The sequence below is a fragment of the Desmodus rotundus genome, chromosome 3 (assembly GCF_022682495.2).
Source record: "Desmodus rotundus isolate HL8 chromosome 3, HLdesRot8A.1, whole genome shotgun sequence".
Taxonomy (NCBI): domain Eukaryota; kingdom Metazoa; phylum Chordata; class Mammalia; order Chiroptera; family Phyllostomidae; genus Desmodus; species Desmodus rotundus.
Genome location: NC_071389.1, coordinates 61,515,100 through 61,537,652, shown reverse-complemented (window position 1 = coordinate 61,537,652; position 22,553 = coordinate 61,515,100). Strand labels below are relative to the sequence as shown.

The 22,553-nt window shown below is 42.4% G+C and overlaps 2 protein-coding genes across 5 annotated transcripts in view; one reads left to right on the top strand and one right to left on the bottom strand.

The window, feature by feature from the left end:
* DNAI3 (dynein axonemal intermediate chain 3) overlaps positions 1-7,337 on the bottom strand; it is an 80,599-nt gene extending 73,262 nt beyond the window's left edge. For all 3 annotated transcript variants that reach the window (XM_053921133.2, XM_053921132.1, XM_053921134.1), the window contains exon 1: positions 7,225-7,337. The gene's annotated coding sequence lies outside the window, so the exon portion shown is untranslated. The remainder of the gene's footprint in view (positions 1-7,224) is intronic.
* Positions 7,338-20,081: 12,744 nt separating this feature from the next.
* The window catches only part of MCOLN3 (mucolipin TRP cation channel 3), a 34,891-nt gene continuing 32,419 nt past the window's right edge, over positions 20,082-22,553 (top strand). For both annotated transcript variants that reach the window (XM_053921686.1, XM_053921685.1), the window contains exon 1: positions 20,082-20,160. In XM_053921686.1, coding sequence (XP_053777661.1) covers positions 20,085-20,160 — 76 coding nt within the window. In that variant the 5' untranslated portion in view covers positions 20,082-20,084. The remainder of the gene's footprint in view (positions 20,161-22,553) is intronic.

The window sequence follows — 22,553 nt, the reverse complement described above, 5'->3', positions numbered from 1 at the left end:
AGAGAAAATCACCAAATTTAACATACACGTTTGTATGGGAACCCTGCATACATGAGAGAATCAGAGACGCCACATGCACAGGAGGTTCAGAGACAGAAGGAGAAACTGAGGTACATGGGACATTCTGAGCTAGGGAGGAGGTAATGCACCCTGGCTTCAAAGGGTTGGCTCAAGGAGAGCACACATTCAGTAATTATTAGTTTGTCCTGCCACAGAGACAGGTAACTTAAAAAAGTCACTCTTGGTTCTCTTATCGTGGGTCAGGCTCCTAATTTAAATTCTTCTAGATAGTTAAGGGTGGAGAGCAGAAGTTCCTTGAGCCTGCAGGGTTTCAGTTGCCTTTAGCTCAAAACAATCCACATACCACTAAGACACACCCAGAGGCAGCTGGGTCTGTAACCCTACGATTGCCTACAGCCAAAACATGCCTCATGTAGTGGTTACCAAATCTTGACTGAAGTGTGTGTGTGTGTGTGTGTGTGTGTGTGTAAGTGTTTGGACACACAAATTTTTTCCTTTGGGTTTTTCACATGTAGTTTTTCAAACGGGAATAGTGATAGCTCATGTTTGTTGACTGCTATGTGCCAGGCATGATTCGAAGTAATTTGCGTGTACTTTTTAAATTTCATTTTAACCAATCTTTTAGGTATGCATCTTATTAATGCTGTTATCTTCATCCCCATTTTATGATGTGCAATCAGAGGCCTCAAAAGAGAGCAGGTAACTTGCCTGAGGGGACATAGAAGCTGTGAGCAAGAGGCAAAGTGTGAGCCCCGGCGGTCTTGCTCAAGGTCTGCACTCCTAGCTTTGTACAAGACTGTCCCTCAGCTCTGGCCGGCGTGGCTCAGTGGACTGAACACCGGACTGTGAACCAAAGGTCGCCGGTTTGATGATATTTCTCTCCCTCCCTCCCCCTCTCTCTAAAAATAAATAAAATCTTAAAAAAAGAAAAGACTATGCCTTGGATTTCAGAGGTAATTATTTCCCATGTTTCATTACAAATGAAGTCATTTAAAATAATTGTCTTTACCTAGAAAGTTATGGTGCGATTCCATTTTATGTTTCTGACAATTAGGAATTTCTACTTTTTAAATACTCTGCAATGGGTGGCTCTGTCCCGTCTCTTCCACTTGTCAGGTGCCCATTTCACTTTCCAGCTGCAGCATAATTTCAAGTCTGGAACCTCATCCTGTTTTCAAAGTAGTCTTTGTAAAAGCACCCCTCTCCATATTCTATTCCAGCTGCATTTGACTTAAAATACTCAATAATACCACCTGGACTCACCCTACACACCCACACACAATCATGCGCATACACCATCGCCATCGCCACCATCAGCCCACCCCCACGGCCACCACTGTGCGTTCCAGAAACACTTATTGAGAAACTGTTATGTACCAGGTGCCATCCTAGGTGTTAGAAATACAGCAGTGAATGAAAGAGGCAAACCCTTGCCCTGTTAGAGCTCGCATGCGTGGGGGGAGACAGGCAGCAAAAAAATAAAGGAGCAAAATAATTAGAGCTTTAGATGGTGATAACTATTAAAGAGAAAAATCAAGTAAGAAAGGGAGAGGGATTGTAGGGCTGAAGACATTGCGATTTTATACTGAACAATCAGGGAAGGCCTCGCTTAAGCAACATTGGAGCAAAGACCTAAGAGAAGGGAGGAAGGCAAAAATGCAGGTATCTGAGGGAAGAAGGGTGTTTCCAGGGGGAGGAAATGGTAAGTGTAAAGGCTCTGGGGCAGGAGTGTGCCAGGCACATTTACGAAAGCAGCAAGGAGGTCGTGCTGGCTGGGGTAGAGTGAGTGAGGGGGAGCCTAGGAGATGGAGTTGGTCAGAGAGGCGATGGGGGTATATATTGGCTCCACTCTATTAACGATATCCCCCAAGTCTCAGTAACACAGCAATCATTTATTTCTTCTCACGTTCTGTGAGTGAGTTGCTACTTCAAGTCTTATTCTGGGACCCGGGCTGAAGGAGCAGTCCCTATTTGATAAAATTCACTTTCATGGCATAAGAAAAAGCGAGAGAGCTTATAGAAACATGTTATGCCTTCTATGTCTTCTCCTTGGCACTGGCAGGCTGTCATTTCTGCGCACATTCCACCGGCCCAAGCAAGTCATATGGCCCATCCCAATAAAGGGGTAAGACTATCTACTTGCATGACGATGGTGAGAATATATGATCCTCTTACAGAGAAAGGAGGTGGCAGTCAGGTGTGATCATATAATATACCACAAGGGATCTAGGTCATGTATAAGGACTCGGGTTTCTACCTGGAATGAGGTGGAGAGCTGTTGGATGATATTGAGCTGAGGGGTAACTATTTGATCTGACTAGCATTTTGAGAATCCCTGTGGCTGCTGTGTTGTGAAGGCAGCAATGAGGAAAGGGCTGAAGCTGGGAGTCCAAGTAGGAGACATTCAATCACCCGAGACAGAGATGATGGCTGCTGAGACCAGGGAGGTGAGAGTGGGATGGAAAAAGTGATTGGGTATTTTTTAAAAGCATTTTATTAATTTATTTTTTAGAGACATGGGTAGGGAGGGAGAAAGAAAGAAGGAGATCAGTTGCTTCTCACCCTCACTCCAACTGGGGCCAAACCTGTAACCCAGACATGTGCCCTGACCAGGAATCAAACTAGCCACCTTTGGCTTTGCGGTATGATGCTCAGCCAGCTGAGCCACACCACTGCGGCAAGACTCTGGGAATATTTTGTAAGTAGAACCAATAGGATTTGCTGATGACTCAGATGTAGGGTCTGAGAGAAAGAAAGGGCTCAGGGATGTCTTTAACGAGTTTTGCCTAAGAAACTGAAAGCATGGGATTGCTGTGTGTTGAGATGGGGATCCCACCGGGAAGAGAAGATTTGAAAGGAAAGATCGGGAGTTTAATTTGGGGCATGTAAAGTTAGACTGTATACTAGACTGTAAACTCTGGGAGGGCGTGAGCTTTGTAAGTGGCACAGTTGTACATACTTAAAAAATGGTTGAATTAAGAATTCCTTCTTCCCCTCCTTCCTTTCTACCATTCTTAGCTTATGAATTTCTAGTCTAAACAAAAGACTTTTGTCTAATGGCCTGTGGGATAACCTATATGCATACTGAGTTAGTTTTCTATTGCTGTTGTTACAAATTACTGCAAATTTAGTGTATTAAAGGAATATAAATTTATTATCTTACAGTTTTGTAATTCAGAAGTCTGACATGAATCTCACTAGGCTAAAATCAGGTATCAGTGGGGTTCCATTGTTTCCAGAGGCTCTAAGGGAGAATCTGTTTCCTTGCCTTTTCCAGTTTCTAGGGGCCACCAGCGTTTCTTGGCTTCTGGGTTCTTTTTTCCATCTTCAAAGCCAGTAATGGTGGGTTAAGTCCTTCCACATAGCATATTCTGTCTGACCTTCTCTTCTTCCTCCCTCTTCCACTTAATAGGACCCTGAGATTACATTGTGCTCCCCTAGAAAATGTGGAATAATAGTCTTCCTATTTTAAGATCAGCTGATGAGCAACTTTAATTCCTCTTTGCACACAGATGCTGATGTATTCGGTTCCCAGGGAGCAGGTGGTGCTGTACTAGTATTAAGCTTGGAAGTGTAAGTATCAGTTTAACACAATCATCCCAAGAAATAAAGTGATCACTGTGCCTAGTTCTTTTCAAATGCTGCTATTAAATGGTCTTTAGGTAATCTGGTTCAGCATTCAATTTTCCATCAGTACATTAGGTGACAACAATTGAGAAAACATTAAATGGATGCTACCTTGCCAGAACAGCTCACTTTGTATTTTCACAAATATTAACTCCTATGTCTAAAATGTTGACTAGTGACCAAAGAAAAAGGAAGATGAAGTTGTTCTTCAGGCTTTTAGAGTTCCCAATTCTTCTTAATTAAAAAGCACAGTATCTAAGTTGCTAGGTTTCATAGTTGGAGAAATTCACTCACTGAGGTCAGCCTGGTGAATATAGTCGAAACTGAAAAGAAAGGGACTGCTTTGGAAGTAGCTACCTTACATTGCATTTGTGTTTCAGGCAAAGTTGTATAGTTTATTTTAGTAATCGCAAATTATAAAAACCCTACCAATATTGTGTCTAGAAAATTTACCACTTTTAATTGGAGATATCTAAATCAAATGAATAATTAGTGTGCATGATTTCTAAAAACACACTTATTTAGGTTTATTTTTATACATATTTCCTATTTAAAAATAAATCTCAAATAAAAGATATTGCTTTTAAATTATAGTAGGGCTTGGATTTTAAGTACAGATTTCACTTTACTAAGATTACTCTAAAATGCTGGCCACATTTCCCGCCCCCCCAGCTAAAGTAAATTTATTATTAAAAGTAGCAGAAGAGATACTTCATCTATTCCTAAAATAAAGGTTACACTTACCTCAGTGGCTTGTATTACAATTGGTTTGCAAAACCACTATAGCTGGTTGAATTGCAAAACAGAATTTGTGAAAGAAAACATAGAATTTAAGTAGAAAGAATTCTACTTAAATATTTTTGTGTTAAAACCACTTATTTTCTTTGTAAATTAATTGACCTCCAGAATACCTTTCTGCTTCCAGTGTAGCAAAGGACACACATTCCACCTTCCACGGTGACAGCAAAGACATTAGAGAGCAACAAGAGAACTGTGTACAGGGCAGGACCACCTCTGTGTAACAGTCAAAACCCGTGTACTCCAGTGATTCTGAGGAACATTGTATTCAGAGCTGTCCATGACCTTGTTCCGAACTGACTCTCAAGACTTGTCCATGACTGTATCTTTTTATGAACCTTTTATTATTTAGAAGGATAAGTACTGCATATGAAGAAATAAGTGACAAATAATAGTTGATATAGGACAGCAATTTACACAGTTATTAGTGCCTTCTCTCCACTTCGTTTGGCTATAACGCACACGCCTGCGCACACGTTCCCACTGTTACCTGTATGCATGCGTGGCTTACCCCCAATCACGAGATCTTTAATTCTGAGAAGACCTGCAGCGCGGGCACGTTCTCTCCACATAGCACCTTCCTTAGAAAGTGGTATGTCCTGAGTCTTCTTCAATTAGCTGACTTTGTCTAAGGATCACCATCCTCTTCTCTCTTCCCAGAGCACTTGTGAGCTCATCATGCTTGTCTCCCGTCTTTTCTTTTTTTAAAACAGTGATTTAGAATATGATCTAAGACTCTTGGGAGTCTGGTAAATGTGCCTCTAAGAACTGCTGCTTCTTGGTCAATCTCCACTAAGACCCTGATTCAGCTTCAAGTTTCTCCTGGGCTCTTCAGTCGTCTTCTAACAAGTACACAACATCTACCCCTCAGAAATAACTGTTCCTACGTTTCCAATTAGTCTGTTACACTTGCTCCAGCCTACCTCCACATCTTTCCAAGACAGAAGTCTCATTTAAGTAGGTGCTATTCTTTGAAATGTCTCCTGAATGCTAAGCCCTCCTTTCCATGACATCCGTGTGTTCAGGCCTTTAACGTGTCCTCCTGTCCCAGAGCCCTTAGCTATTTGGTGCCAGGAACCCCTTTGGCAGCCTGGTGAAGCCCCATGCATCAGACAAAAACATGGGATTACAAGGGAGACTGATTTTATTGAAATGGTACAGTTATCAAAATATTTTTTAAATTATGATATAATAATTTTTGTGCATCTTTATTAATACATTAAATAACAAGATCTGGCAGTGATTCTAACTGCCACCTTAATTTTGAAGCTGTGAGGAGAATAAGTCACATATCTGTAACATCTATAACATTATATGAAAAGAGCTGTAATTTCTCTTAGTGAGAAACCACTCACAGGTCTTGTGGTTTGTTATGAAATGCATACATTTCAGTGAGCTGTTAGTAAAAATAAACATATGATTTTATTTCTCTGTCCACAGATTCCCCTCCCCTCACCCTCTGCCCAGATCATGGACATTTTCAACTGGCCTCCCAGACCCTGCTCCTACCAGAATAGTCACCCTCAGGACAGACCTGCAGAGCCTTCTTTTAAAAATGCAGACCGTAACAAGTCATTTCCTTGTATACTGGGGCATATAATACTGTGAGTCTCTCTCGTCCACAGCGACATTCTCCTCCATTTGTGGAAAAATGGAGCTCATTTGAAATGCACACTTCCTGGAGCCACTGTGATTCTGCAAGTCTGGGCAAGCCTGCTTTTTAAAAATCACTATGAGGCAGTCTTGCACAGTGGTCTGCAGACCGAACTTTGCAAAACAAGAAAAATGTGTAAGCATCACCTTTAACACCCTTCACAGTTTGCCTCACCACATCCACTCTTTGAGTTCTACTCCAGCCTTACAGGATTACTCTCCAATCTCTAAACAGTCCCCATCACCAAATAGTCTTCATTCCCTCTGCCTCCCAGCCATGCCTGCTCCACACCATGCACGCATTTCTCTGCTTACTTAAATCTTACTCATTCTGCAAGCTTCAACTCCAGTATGACCTTCTCCCTTAAGCCTCCCCAGCTTTCTCACTCAGAAGTGTAAACAATTTTGCTCTTGACGCTTTCTGATCATACTGTAGTGCACATAATTATGCCAGGCTTTTGCAGAGGCAGAGGGCCTGGGAATTGCTGTGAATTTATTCAGCATTCAGCATACACTGGGCAGAAGGAGGGGAAAATTGAGCAGCAATTAGGTACTGGAGGTCACTAGATGAGCAAGACAAGGTCCTTACTGTCAAAGAGTTAATGTTTCCCCCTTCATTTTCTTCTCTCTTGATCTACTCCAGCCCCTTCTTAACGGCCCTGAAGTCGCCTCCCTAACTACTTCAGCCAACAATTTATTTTTTCTTTTTTGATCTCTGATACCCTTACCAATGAGTAACCAGGATCATTCTGCTTTCCTCTTCATCCATCCATCATCCATCCATCCATCCAGTCATCTATCCATCCCCCGTCCATCCATTCATCCAGTATTTATTGAGCTCCCACTATGTGCCAGACAACGTGGTAGACACTGGGAGTAATACGACCTCTGAACAACGCTCAGTACCTTCCCACAAAGTTCTTAGGAGTGTCGTTAACTGCTCTCTCGTTGTTATTTTTGTCTCCTAGCTAGGCTGGAAGTTTTTTAAAAGCAGGAAAAGTTTTATACTTTTTTGCACTCTTCACTGCTTTTAGCACATAGCTGGCACTGCAAGTGTTCCGATGCTCTTGAAAGAGTAAAATACTTGTTCTCCAAGCCTCCTTTCCTATTCAGAGCTTCCCTTACCTGAAACTGCTACACTGAAGAGAAAAGCAGCCTCTTTGCAGAACCCTAGGGAGAAACTCCTTCGCGGGCTGGAGAATTAAGTGTGACTCTCCTCTCAGAAAAACAAGTCTTAAGAGCACAAACCGCAGCTCCTCTACAGGCTGTTGCTGTGACGCATCCGTTGCTAAGAGAAAAGAGGCGGTGACTCAGCAGAGATTGACAAAGCTCCAATACCAATACAGCCTCCATTCCCTAACAGTCTCTCAGAACAGGCTTGTGATTGGTTGCTATGATGAAAACGTCACGCTTTGTGAAAGAGGGCCAGGCCTGCAGTTTCCACTTGCAAGGAAGGAAGGAGTTGTGCAACTGATGTGTGTTGAGGACTGTCGCTCCGCCTGACCCCAGGTCTGATCGGCTTGGCCCAGCACAAGCGTACCTGAAGAAGAATCCTTTTCTAAAGGATTGTAGAATAAGTGTGGCCTCCAGCAGCACGGAGGGCAGAGGGCAGTGTGATGGGAAGATTGAGGTGTTAGCATCTTATGGCGTTAGCATCTTATTGCAGCTGCCCTGCTTACCCCAACTGCCAGCTGGGCCCTCCCAGAAACCTGCTCTGGATTCCAGCGTTAAAGAGACATAATTGATTCGATTATCTTCTGAAGTGTTGCCTTTTATTCTTGTCAAAGTAACTTTTGTAGAGAGTTTAATTCAAATTGAAGTACGAGTCTCAGGGGAAGAAGATTAAACCCCCAAGGAACGCTGAGGTTCACTTTATCCTCTGTTATGAGTCCTATGGGATTCAGACAGTGCCGCTCCTCTCCCTGAACGCTGCTTCCCCGCCCTTGAAAAACTAATTATAACTGATTATTTGTAAGCTGGCAGAATTAAATAAGGCAATGCAATTGACTGTTATAATTGGTCTAAATTAATTTTTTACACTCGATTTAAATGAAAACACTTCATTTTATTTCAACAAGACAAGGCTTCTTGACATTTCTGAGACTTAGTGATCCTAAATTAGATAAGACTACATGATGTGTAGAGTGATCATATACATTACTTCAAATTTCTGTTATTTCAAACTTCTGAAGAATTTGCATTTGCAAAAATGCAAATAATTTTTACTAAAGGAGTCACTTTTTCAAAGCAAAACAGGAGGAGTACTTATGATTGTGACCACCTTTCCCCGGCTCTTCCACCCCTCCCCCCCTCCCCGCGACTCTGAGCAGCATGTTTGCCCTGGGCTCAGTCCTCATTCTTTTCTCACCCTTTGCACCTCCTGCTGCCCTCACATCTACTCCCTTTGGTTCAGCCATCTCTCTGAACTCATCGTCGACTTCCGTTTCCGAACTTACTCTCCCTCTCCTCAATTCCAGACCTGAATTGCCACTCCCTATTGGACATTTCCAAATACAAGTTAGTTCACCATGTCTGATGGTTGCTAAATAAAGATACTGAATGTGTAAGTGAGTGAATGAATTACTATAGCCTAGGCGTCACAACTTAGCAGAGTCAACTCATTGTCTTTCAGCCATCTTTCAAGTATCTTCGGAAACTTTTTTCTTCCTGTATCTTCTACATTAGGCAATAGTATCCATTGTCTATCAGTTCGAAGAGCCAGAAATCTGAGTCATCCCTGACCCCTCTTTTACTGCCCACAGTCAACCTGTCACTCTCTTATTGTTTTCATTTGCTAAATAGCTTTCAAATAATGTATCTCTTCTCGGCCATCCTCACTGCCTCTGTCTTATTTCAGGTGTGCCTCGTCTTTCACCTAGATGATAATAATAGTCTATTGACTTGTGATGTCTCCTCCTTTCTAATTTATTTTGCCAAATTGCCAAAGTGTGTTTTATTGCAAAGATTCAATCCTGACATCACCTGCTTACATATCTTCCATCTGGCATATGAAACCCTGTACAAATAGGGTTCTGAAAGGTATCTTAAAGGTATATGGATAATGAGCTATTTTTTCTAACCTCATTTCCTGCCTTTGTCCCCAGCTTAACCCAACATTTTAGTCTTGGTGCTTCTCAGATGAAGTCTGTAACAGCCTAGGACCATGAAACCATAGGGATAGGGAGTTGGTAATAGGTTGGTGGAAAGAGGTGTGATAACTTGAAACAGATTTCTGGAAGTTAGATATATTTGGTCCATATATATAAGTTATTCTGCTTTACAATGTATTCATGTTTGTTTTAACTTTTAAAAATGCCTAAAATCCTTATAAAATGTCATATGTCATTATATCTCAATAAAACTGAAAACATGTCTAAAACACTATGAACTAAAACTGATGTGAAATTAAAAACACTTAGTGAAGCCCCAGGCAGCTATGACATGCTTATTCTGTGTTTTTCCACAGCATGCTGCTACATAGCCCAGGGGCTTGCAGGTCCCAGGCTGAGAGGCAGAGCTCTGGTTACACGGAGCCCTTGACCCCCCCCCCCCCCCCACGTGCTGTATCTTTCACATCTGTGCATCTGTCCATCTTGCTATTTCTACTTCCACCTCCACCTTACTCTAAGACCCCTTTCTTCATCTTCGTTACTTGATAAACTCCTATTTATTTTTCAAGATCCAACTCAAATATCACCTTTCTGTAAAGGCATACAGGCACCCAACAGAGTTAGTCACTCTTTTCTCTGTCCACTATAGCAAGAACTCATCGTGTTGCAATGGCTTGTTTATATGGATGTCTTTCCCACTGGACTTTAGGGTGAGGATGGTGTCTCGTTCCTTTATATTTCCACTGTCTAGCACAGTGTCTGACATGGATATTTAATAAAATATGTGTTGACTACATTTAAAGCAAATTTAGAAGAAGCTCTCTAACAAAACCTTCCTTGTATTTTTCCAAATAATTTTTTTTCTTTAAAAAAATCCATGATGCTTTGCAGTCAGATTTGAGGAAGTAAAGATTATAATCTTGTGATTTGGCTGAGCCATCAAGCCTTTCATTATCTTTTCTTTAGAGACACCTCCAGGGGATGTCTATTTGGAGATTTAAAAAAAATAGTAGCTCAGAAAGTAAGAGTTGGGGAAGCAGAATAGGAGCTGTTCTGTTTTGTTTGTCTGCATCAGCATGCTCGTGAGGGAGGGAGGGTGGTAGGGAAGGAAGTTTCCCTGTTTGAGTCCTAAACTGCTGGGATTTCGACAATCTGCCTGGGGAACCTATCGCACCCTGTTGCATGAGGAACTGAGGGGCATCCCAGAAGAGGGTTGCCTTCAGAAACTAGAAAACTGACAGGAAAGCCCAACTTGAGAACGAAGCTTAGATTTGGGAGGAGAGGACAAAATGTGGCATTTCTAGAAAAAAAGACTAAAACTTCAATAAGAAATTGGAATACAGGCAACACTAAAGTGAGGAGAAAGGCATTCTTAGCCATTTCTGTACTGAATTTGAGTCTAATGGAGACTAAAGAAGACACAGACCCCCTCCACCCCCCGCTGCCCAACCCTGAATTGCTGATTTCTCTGGAAGGAAAAGCAGGGCCCTACAGGTGATCTGCAGGCTGTATACTTTAGCAGTTGGTGGTGGAAGAGTCATTGTACAGTGGCCACAGCCCTGTTAATACAATACCCGCAGACGTCGAGAGCCGGGGCAATCTCAGTTCTACACATGTAATGATTACTACCATGAGGGCGCTTTAAATATTTTTGAAGTGGAGTCACTCAAATAATATTGTCCTTAAAGTTAGAATATTATGCTGAAGCCTAAATTTGTCACTTGCCAGATACGTGACATCAGGCAAGCTATTAAACTCTCTATATTTCAGTTTTACATCTGCAAAATCTGGGATGATAATCAGGCCAGATGAAGGGGAGAGCAACCATGTTGCTATCTTAGGGGGTATTCTTCAAGAGAAATGAAGCCTCACAGTAATGAGAAGAAAATAGGTTGTCCATTGGTTTGGGTTTCCACAGGGAACCACTCCCATAGCAGGAGAGAGAGAAAATGAATTCCCTCTACCAAGCAGGCAGCTTCAGATTTCAAAGAAAATCTGTGTTAAACATTTTTGTCATGTGAGGCTACAAGTCATGGGGTTCAATCAAAAGATAATGCTCCCATCGCTGAGTTCAGCCAGTTTTAATATCTAAATTTTAAACAGTTCAATGTGCTCCCAGTAAATTATCTAGTTTGGAAAACTATGTTCAATAAATTATTTCAAATGTAAATAGAGAGAATGCATGTTTGTTAACAGAAATCAGTTTTTCCCTATTTCTGCTAGGTATATGGCCAGCACAGTGTCTCAAATGAGGCACACACTTAATGAATAGTTAGTTGTTGAACCAGATTTAATCTTTAATCATGTTCCAAGTGAATTTATAGACATTGCCTCTGTCCTTTGGTGATGATTAAAGGTAGATTTGAATATTCAGCAGTCTACTAGACATGTCCAGCAGGATTTCTAATGCAGAGTTATCCAAAGGGTGTCGCTGGTATCAGAGCCAGCCAGGAAATACACATTACTAGCCCACCAGTCCCTGAAATAGTTGTTACTTGTCTGCGGCAAAGGAAGTACAGAAATTGAAGTGTTTTAAAACTTGATAGCAATTTGATAGAAAATTACTTTGATATGCATCGACGAAATTGAGAGTAGTATTTTAAATGTCTTCATTCCATTTTTTCTAGCAATTTATTTGAACTATATTTTACAGAATTATCAGATTGTGAAGGAAGTGAAAATAAGACCAAGCCAAGTAGCCTCCAACAGCTGGGCTGAGATACACTCAGCAGCCGCGTGAACCACACGCAGCGCTGTGCACTGATGCCTCCCCGCTGACCTGCTCTCTTCCTCACCTCCGCGGAGGGCAATTCCGATTTCATGGTTGCTCAGGCAAAAACTGAGAGCTATCCTTGACTACTCTGCTTCCCTCTTTTACCCTTCGGGGAAATGTTTTCAGTACTGCAGCAAGATGGACACATTTTTAAATCAGAAGTCAAATCATGCCCATCTTCTGCTCAGAATGCTCCAGCGGCTCCCATTTCTTTCCGTGTCTAATCTGAAGTCCCCACAGTGGCCTGTAGTGTCCGGCATAACCTGGCCGTGGGTTCTAGCTTCATTTCCTCCTGTTCCTTCCCCGGGCTCACGCTGCTACGGACACGCTGTCCTCCTTGAGGGTTTACTCAGACGAAGCAGGCACACTCCCGCTTTGCATTGGCCAGTCCCTCTCTCGGGAACACTTGAAACAGATACCGTCAAGTTTGTGCTCAGATGTTAACTTCCCAACGAGGCCTACCCCCCCTCTATTTAAAAATGGCAGCTGTTCACTCCTGATTCTCCTTTCCCTGATTTATTTTTTCCCATAGTATTTATCACCTTCTGACACACTCTGTAATTTTCTTACTGTGGTCATTGACTTTGTCCACTAAGATGTAAACTCAACAAGGACAGAGATTTTTGTCTTTTTTACTGATGTATCCCCAGTGCCTAAATCTACGCCTGCCGTGTAGAAGGTGCACCGGAAATGTTCGTTAAATGATTTGAAACGATCGCTTCCGAGAGTATTTATTGGGCAGTGTTTATTAAAACTGAAAATGCAGATATTCTATAATCCAGCAACTCTACTGCGGATACTTACCTTAGAGGAACACTTACTCATGTGCACGATGAAATGATTCATAGATGTTCACTGGAGAATCTTTCTGTAATGGTGAAAGATGCAAGCAACCTAAATGCCCATTAGCAGGAAAATAGATAGAGTGATATGGTATGGTCAAGCAATTAGCATAAAGCTGCTAAGGTAAATAAACTCTCCTGGATGTAGCTCAGAATCAAAACCAGGAGGTAAATGTTGATGATTATGGGCAGAGCGATGCCATCGTTGTGTACAAAAACATGCACGAATGATTTCTATGTAATGGATACATGTATGTGAAAAAAACACTACAAATGGACTGAGATTCACACCAATTTGTGACAGAAGGTTGCATTTGGAAAGGCATGGTTAACTTTATAATGTTTTATTATGTCATGTCTTATAAAATATAAAGACTAGAAACAAAATGAAATGTAAAATTTGTTGAATTTAAGGGATGTGAGTATTAAGTGGGATTAGTATTTGCTTTCTTGGACTAGACTGTATTTGAAATTTTCTCAAAATTAAAAAAAACATTATCTTCTAGACTCTAAGATATTTAAGAGCAGGGCTTATATTTTATTCATATTTCTATCAATAGTACCTAATATCTTTACTAGAATATAGGAGGTCCTCAATAAATACTTGTTGAATATATGTGTTGAATACATAAACATTTTAATGGAAAAAAAAAGAGATGGAATTAAGGTGGAAGGCAAATCAGTGGCATAAATGTAAAGAGACAGAAAGGGGAAAGATAGGGGCATCATGTACGGGGCTTAATCCCTGTGCTACCTGAGACTTTCAGCCCAGCTATGCTACTCTGAAGCGCACAGGGTTTTGCAGAAGGCTTCATATACACCAAGCTATGTTAAGTGGATGGCTGCTTAAATTTAGACACATTCTAAAATCACTATGATATTTACTCACATTCTAAAATCACTATGATATTTACTCACCCTCTCTGTTTATTTTTATCATTATTTACTTCTTGAGTGTGGATGTATTTAAATTTATCTTAGTAATTACATGCAATCTTCCTACTTTTTTTCTTTTAACCTTTGTATTAGCTTTATAGTTACTTGATCCACTGCTTTTAGTGTTTGCCTTTTTCAGTGAGAATTTTTTTCTTCTATTTTCTTATTCATATTTTTATCTTTTCCTTTCTTTTTTCTGTTCATAGTATTTTATTTTTTCTTTATTTTTCATATTTTTCCATTACCATTTATCCCCCATGCCCTCTTCCACCTCCCCCCCTCCCCCCACCCCAACCACCACACTGTTGTCCCTGTCCATGAGTTCTTTCTCTTTTTAGCTTGATCCCTCCACCTCATTCCCCACCTCGAGCTATCAGCTGCTCTCTATTTATGAGTCTGTCTCTATTTTTCTTGATAGTTCAGTTTGTTAATTACATTCCACATATGAGGTGAGATCATATGGTAACTGTCTTTCTCTGATTGGCTTATTTTACTTAACATATTGTTCTCCAGATCCATTCATGTTGTTGCAAAGGGTAAAAGTTTCTTCTTTTTTATGGCCAAGTAGTACTCCATTGTGTAAATGTACCATAGTTGTTTTATCTACTCATGTATTGATGGACACTTGGGTCACTTCCAAATCTTGGCTGTTGTAAAAAATGCTACAATGAACATAGTGGTTCATATATTCCTTCAAATTAGTGTTTTGGGTTTCTTCAGATGAATTCCCAGAAGTAGAATCGCTGGATCACAAGGCAGTTCTGGTTTAAATTTTCTGACGTAACTCCACACTGCTTTTATCATTTCCTTTCTACTTCAAGATGTTCCTTTAACATTTGTTATAATACTGGTTTAAAGGGGACAACATCCTTCAGCTTTTTGTTGCCCGGGAAACTATTTCTCCTTGAATTATAAGTGATAGTCTTGCTAGTAGAGTTATTTTGGCTATAGATCTTTGTGTTTCATCAGTTTGAATGTTTCATTTATTCCCTTTTTTGCCTGAAAAATTCCTGTTGAGAAATTAGGTGATAGTATTATAGGAGCTCCCTTGTACATAAGTAACTGCTTTTCTTTTGCTACTTTTAAGATTTGTCTCTTTGTTTTTAACCTCTGGCATTTAAATTATGATGTGTCTTTGTGCGAGCCTCTTTGGGTACATCTTGTTTGGGACTCTCTGTGCTTCTTGGACTTGTATGTCTAGTTCTTTCAGTCATTATTTTCAGTCATTATTTCTTCAAAAAGGCGTTTGGTCCCTTGCCCTCCCTCTTCTCTTTCTGGTGCACCTAAGATGTGAATGTTGCTTTGTTTGATGTCAACCTAGAGTTTCCTTAAACTATCCTCATTTTTTAAAATTCTTTTTTCTTTTGCTGTTCTAACTGGGTGTTTACCACTGTGTTGTCTCCAGATTGCTTACTGATCCTTTCTCACTCGAATCTGCTGTTGATTTTCTCTAGTGTATTTTTAAAAATTTTCAGTTATTGTATTTTTCAGTTCCGACTGGCTCTTTTGGGGTTTTCTATCTTTTTGTTGATGTTTTCATTGAGTTTATCTATTCTTCCCTTAAGTTCCTTGAGCATCCTTAGAATCAGTGTTTGAACTCTATATCTTGTGAATCATTTGTCTCTATTTTATTTAGTTCCTTTTCTACAGTTTTGTCCTGTTTTTTCATTTGGGACATGTTTCTTTGTCTTCTCATTTTGGCTGACTCTCTGTTTCTATGCATTAGGTAGATCTGTGACATCTTCTGGCCTTGACAGAGTGGTCTTTTGTAGAAGGTGTCCTGTGGGGCCCTGTGATGCAGTTTCCCTGAGCCAAGTGCTCCAGGGGTGTACCCTGTGTGGGTTGTGTGTTCCCTCCTATGTACTTGGGTTTTGATTGCTGTTGGCATGTCAGTGAGTGGGATTGACCTCTGGCTTGCTGGCTGTGAGGGATGTCCATGACTCCAGCAAATGAACTGTTGTGTGTGGAGCAAACCCTACAGAGTAAGAGTCACTTCAGCAAGGCTCTGGTGCCTGCTGAGACCACCTTTAGGGTGTGTCACTGTGGAGCTGGTTTGGTGGTGCTCTGGTCTGGTCTGAAGCTGGCCATGAAGTCGTTGAGTCTGGAAGCCTCTTGAGAGAGTCTCCAGTGCAGGCCAAAGTCAACCACCACTTGTGCCAGGTTTGTGGCCACTTCATTGAACTTAAGTTCCCAGCCAAGACTGGCCACTGCTTATGCCAGGCTTGGAGCCACTCGATGGGAGTTACAATGAAAGTTGAGACCAGTTGTTGCTTTTGGTGGACATGGGACCACTTAGCAAGAGCTACAAGGAACACAGTGGCTTGTTTGGTGTTTGTAGATCTTTGAGAGATATTGGGAAAGTCTGTGGCATGAGCTGAGTAAGCCTGTTGTATGGGGAGCCACTAAAAGAAGTTCCAGCCAAGTCTGCAAGTTGGTTGGGAGTCATCAGGCAGGGCTGGGCAGAGGTGTTACCAGGTTAATGGAAAACATATGCCACTGCTTCTGTCCCTAGAGAAAGTTGCCCCAGCCCCTGCCCCCCAGCCCTTGCCCTGAAGTTAGTCAATTTAGTTCTTCCCTGCATGTCCTGGCTCTTTTGGAGCTGCTGCCTCTGCACTGAGGATGACAGCAAGTGAGTTTGTAAGTCTCTTTATGGGCCCTTTAAGAGCAGCGCCTTTGTCTCTAGCAGCCCTTTGTCTTTTTAGGTCACAATCCCTACTGGTTCTTACAGCCAGATGTTGTGGGTACCCTTCTCCCTAGCATTGCTGCCTCAGGCTGGGGAGCCTGGTGTGAGGCTGGGACTTTTTGCTCCTTAGGGAGGACCCCTGCAGAGATATCTCTCCCAGTTCTTTTTCTTTTTCAATTCTCACCCAAGGACATTTTTCATTGCTTTGGAGAGAGAGGGAGGGAGAGAGAGAAACATTGATGCAGAAGAGAAGCACTGATTTGTTGCCTTTTTTACGCACCTGGACCTCAGCTGAAACCCTGCAACCTAGGTATGTGCCCTGACTGGGAATTGAACCTGAAACCCTTTGGTTATGGGACAATACTCCAACCAACTGAGCCACATTGGCCAGGGATCCCTTCCAATTCTTAATCACCACACCATGGATATGGGACCTGCCCATTCTATGTCTCTGACCCTCCTACCCATCTCTACGTGACTTCTTAGTATCCTTGATATAGGAATTCTGTTCAGCTAGTCTGCAGGTGGTTCTCAGTAATGGTGGTTCTATAGTTTAGTTGTAAATTTGACGTAATTGTGGGAGGAGACAAGGACAGAGTCTACCTGCTCCACCATTCCTGGCCCGGAATTCTCATTTACATTTTTAACAATGAAAATATCTTGTCTGTTTGCAAAGAACTATGTTATTTAGTGAATATTCAAACACTGGAAAATGCAGCAAACGTGACTGGGTAGTACTCAGATAATGTAACACTTGGGTGTCCTAGCAAGTTCAATAGTATCGCATAAAAATATGTTGAAATCACCAATTTAGGGAGTTTTGTTTGCAAAACTTGTTATTTCTTGAAATGCCATTCCTTGGATTAGTATGTATACGAACTTCTTCATCTTTATTGCATTTGCATGAACTAGTTGCCAGCAGGGCCAGGCACATACACTTGTACCGTGACAATTACAAGCCAGCTGACTACTTAGGTTTTAACTGCGTCTGTGATGTGCTCCTGTCATACTTCCGAAATGTTGACCTTAACCTTTGACTCTGCAGAGTTTCTGTCTTCCTTTTGACCTGGTGTCATTATATTCATTGAAGTCAATAGTATGGCTATGTTGACTGCTAAGGTTTAAGTTTTCCCGTTACCTTGTTTTTGGCACCTTTGTCAAAAATCTATTAATTGATATATATACATATGTGAATCTATTCCTGGACTCTGTAGCCTGTTCCATTGTCTCCATATATTCTATATGGCTGTACACACATACCAAACTGTCTTGAAATCAGATAGGATAAGTCCTCCAATTTTGTCCTTATTTTAAAAAATTGTTTGTTTATTCTAAGTTCTTTGTATTTGCATGTGAATTTTAGAATCAGCTTGGCAATTTCTACAAAACAGCTGGCTGGAATTTTGATTGATATTAGGTTGAATTTATAAATAAACTTGCTGAGAATTTACATCTTTTTGTCTTGCAATTCATGAATATGGTTGATTCTTTCACTAATTTAGACCCCCTCCAAAAAGCAACATTAATATCACATAAAATATGCCAGACACAGTAATGAACGCTTGCCTGCATCCTATTGTTAGACGGACTATACGCAGAAGGAACAGGGAGGTGAAGAGGTTAAGTAATTCCCTGAGTCACTCAATAGGTGGAACAGAAGGGAATTTGAGCCCCCACCATTTGAGTGCAAAGCATTGCTTTTTCTACTGACGTGTGTACGTAAGTCAAATCTAGGGCTAAGTTAGGGGTATCATTTATACCTGCGAACCTCTCCAAAGTTTAGGTTGTCTCTGAAAAATCAAGCATTTCAAATTCCCATTGTCAAGATGACTTCACTGTTATTGTAAGGAAATGGTGTTAAAGCATGTGGAGGCATAGGGGCATTAGAGATTAAATTATATTTTCCAAATTGCACCTGCGAATTGAGTGTGTCAGTTGTAGCCTTTTGCGTATCTACTTTGTTCACAACACTTGGGATTCAGGTTAATGTACAGCGTACAATTCTTGCAGCCCACTGCAAGAAAAGGTATTTCCATTTATAAGTTATCCATGCAAACTAGTTTAGGATTTGAAAAAGATTTTGTAAAGGGTCTGACAACTCCTGATGTAACTTGGGGAATTAACTGTTATGAAAATTCAGTAATTTTTACAAACTTACCCATCCCCAAAATCTATTAAAATATATCCAAAGTGGTTGTAATTTAAGTTAATCAAAGTTCCTGATCTATTTCTGATAAGGAGTAAACTCAGGTTTGATTTAAAAAAATAATTAAAAAAAGGGTTATGGTTGGAGGTCTATTCTTGAAGAAAAAGAATTCAATGGCACTTGTTAAAGGTGTAATGCAGACTTTATTCAGGACCAGAGAGATAGTTATGGGGACCACTGCAATGGGATTTCACCGTGGGGGAGAGAGACAGGGATCAACTCTAAATTTGGTGCGGTCCAGTGGATGAAAAACAACAGGGGTGAAGGAAGTTCTGGCTAAACGTACCCAGCTGAAAACAGGCCAGGCTGACCAGACATCACCTGAGGGATGATGGAAGATGAGAAACCCCATTAGATTTTTGAGGGTGTGTGTGTTGGGGGGAGGGAGGTTCTGGTAAACAGACTTGGCAGAGTTCTTGCTAAAACTGAGTTTTACTAAGGAAATTCACAAATGAGCCTGGGAGAAAGTTTAGGAGCCTGACTAAAGTTTGGCCAGGCACAGACTCCTTGTCACTACCGCAAGTGTTTCTGGTCCTGTTTCTTCTAAGAGATTTCCAGGGCTCTTTACGTCCCAGCACCCAGTCTAGAGGAGTCTAGCCAACACTTTATTAATTTCATAGCAATTCTGTGAAACTGGAAGGCCTAAGAGAAGGTTCACGTCTCGGGCCTGAAAAGTCGTGCACGTCACGATTCCCCCTGTACCCCAAAATCAGAATGCACAGCTGTTGGAGAGGAAGGACTGCGCACCCAGACCCAAAGCCAGACTCCGGGTGCGCAGCCCGCATCCCGCCCCGCCCCTCTGCCGCCACGTGGGAGGAATGGGACCCGCGGGCCTGCCCCTCCTGGGTCTAGAGCCCAGAGCGCGAGTGCTTTCGTCTCACTTAGTGGCAGCTTCTGCTCAACCGGAGAGCGTTCGAGTGGGATTGTGCGAGTTGTTTGCCGGGACCAGAGAGGCGTGTGGGGAAGGGGTGGGGGTGTCCGAGTCCGGGGGTGACTCCGACAGCCTCCCTCGCCCCGCCTGCCCTCCTGAAAGGCGGCCGAAGAAGGGCGTGGAAGGGAACCGGAGCCGTGGGGCTGGCCCGCGCGAGTTCCCGCGGCCGGGGGGGGTGGGGGATGCCACGGGCAGCGGCTCCCGGCAGCCCGGCTCCCGCTCCTCCTCTCTGAGACGGGCCTCAGAGCCTTGCAGAGCGGCGCCCTGACACCCTCGTCCCCCGGGGCAGAGAAGCGCTAACAAGGCCAGCTGACCCTGCTCGCCCGGGCCGCCCCGTCGTCCCCGCCCGGCGCCCTCGCGCGCGCTGCGGGACGCAGGTGAGCCCGGCTCCGCACCGCCCGGAAGCATCAGGTTTCGTGGGCCGGGCGCCCGCGGCGCAGGGAGGAACTGCGATGTCGCGAGCCTTCCGCGGCAAAAAGCGGGAGGGTCGGGCCCGCCGGCTCGATGGAGGGGACACAGGTGGCAGTGGGGTACCAGCTGCAGCAGTTGGGCGCGGCGCCTGCTTGGCCGCCCCGCCGAGGTCAGTGCGGGCGCGCGCGGGCGGGGCCGGGAGGAGGCCTCGCGGGGCGTGTGGGCGCCCCCCCCCCGGGGGCCCGGGCCGGTCTGCGCTCTGGGGCGGGGTGCCGCCCTCCTTCGGCGGCGGGGGTCTGGGCAGGGTTCAGTTTGCACAGCGCCCCCTGCTCGGAAGGGCGTGAGCGATGCGGGAAGCTAACGTTTGCGGGAAGTTGAGCGGTTAGTGTTTTTGTACAATGTAGTGTCTGGACAACTGGGTGCGACGTGCTGAATTAATTAGTGGGGATGGCTCGTTTTCTCTTTCTTCCTGTGGGTTACTGTTACATGGCGCGTGAGCAGTTTCTTTAAAGTTTAATTTTCCCTGTATCAAAATAAGGCTTCATGTGACCTCAAATCTGTAATTCACCAACATGTTTTATTAAGAGGTTCCTGATGTTGGTGTTCATATGTGAGTTTTGAGCAACAAAAATTGTCTTCATTTTAAGTCCCATAATAAGTAAAGTCCTTTAAAATGCTGATTAAAAATATCATACCTTTTTGAAGAAGGTTATAACGTGTTCTTGAGTGAAAATCTTAAGGTATTAAGGTTTTTCTTTCCTATGTCTTTACCTAAGAATTATTGTACTTATACTGTAAAAAGAATTTTAACACAGAAACCACACTTTAATGAGTTCTATCACAATTATTTCATTTTTTAATTTCATTTCAGGTGTTCATTTGCTATTGTAAATATGTCTTATGTGTCACTGTCTCAGTAATATCCTTCTTCTTCTTCCTTTTTTAATCAAGAGTTTAAAAACTTTTCGCATGCCTAGTTTTTATAGTCAGTATTTATTGTTTGGAGATGTGGTTTGTTAGAATGTTTGAATCCAGACCAAACGTGGGAGTCTAGACTTGAAGAACAGCGTGGTGCCTAAACTGTGACTTGTCCGATATCGTATTAATAGAGTCTGAATCCTCCCTTGATTGCTGAGTACATTGGAAGAAGATCAGAGCCAGCCTTTTGTGTGGCAGGGCACTACTCTCCCTGGTGGCTTGGGCGTTTTATTTGGAGCAGGTTTCCACAATGTCACTATTAGTTGGAGGAAAAATCCCATGGGTCCCTTTTTTGGAGTGACTTGTTTGTCACTTTGGAAAAGCTGACTATAAAGACAATAAAACCAGCCTTATCCTTTTCAGATGGACAATAGAAATAATAGGTATGAAGTATTCTGAAGAGTAAAATGTGCTACAGAAATGTAAGGCCTCCAGTAAAAGGCAAATACAAGTGACACAGCTGATTGGGATTTGTTTTTTTATTCATTTTTGATGCTTTAATTATGCTATTACAGGTGTCCCATTTCCCCCTCTTTGCCCCCCACCCCAGCCCACCTCCACTTCCATAGTCCATCCCCACACTGTTGTCCATGTCCGTGGGTCCTTCGTGTATGTTCTTTGACTAGTCCCTTCCCCTTCTTTCAGTCAGTCCCCCCCTCCCCCTCCCCTCTTACAGCTGTCAGTCTATCCCCTGATTCCATGCCTCTGTTTCTATTTAGCTCATTAGTTTATTTTGTTCATTCGGTTCCTTATATAAGTGAGATCATATATTTGTCTTTCACCAATTGACTTATTTCACTTAGCACAATAGTCCCCAGTTCCATCCATGTTGTCTCAAAAGGCAGGAATTCCTTCTTTTTTCTGCTGTGTAGTATTCCATTGTATAAATGTAGCACAGTTTTTTGACCCACTCATCTACTGATGGGCACTTAATAATAGCCAAGATTTGGAATCAGCCTAAGTGCTCATTGGGATTTGGAGCTTCTGTGTTCCGCACTGTGGAACAGTTAAGGCCCCTGGGGCACACACTGCCCCTTAAGAGCCTCGTTGGCTGTTCAGGAAACTGCTCTGTCTGCTGGGGCTGTAGGGAAAGCGAGGCTGCTTGCTTTTAGACCCTATGCAGTGGCTTTATTTGCATTTCCACTTAATGCTCAATACAATCATATGAGGGCACCTACTGTTATAATCATTTTGCAGAAAAGAGAACTGAGGTCAGAGAGGCCGAGTGACTTGCCTCGTGTCGTAAAAGTATCAAGTTATAGAACCAGGATTAAAAAACAAATAACTCATTGATTTAAAACTTTTTTTGATACTTTGATACATCTTTAAGTTTCTCTCCAAGAAAAGTGGCCATGTCCACATATAAAAAACGTTTTGCACATAAATTCAAGGCCCACCTACCCTGTGAACCCCTGACCTGGGCTTTCGGATCACACCCCGTGCTCCATGACAGCTGTTAGTGAATGAGACAGGAAGCCAATCATACCATGTATACCTGCATGTACTTGTAACTTTTTACTAATGGAAGCAGTCCTTACAGTGGGTAAATTTCAACTGGGTAAATATTCATGTAATAACCGGAAC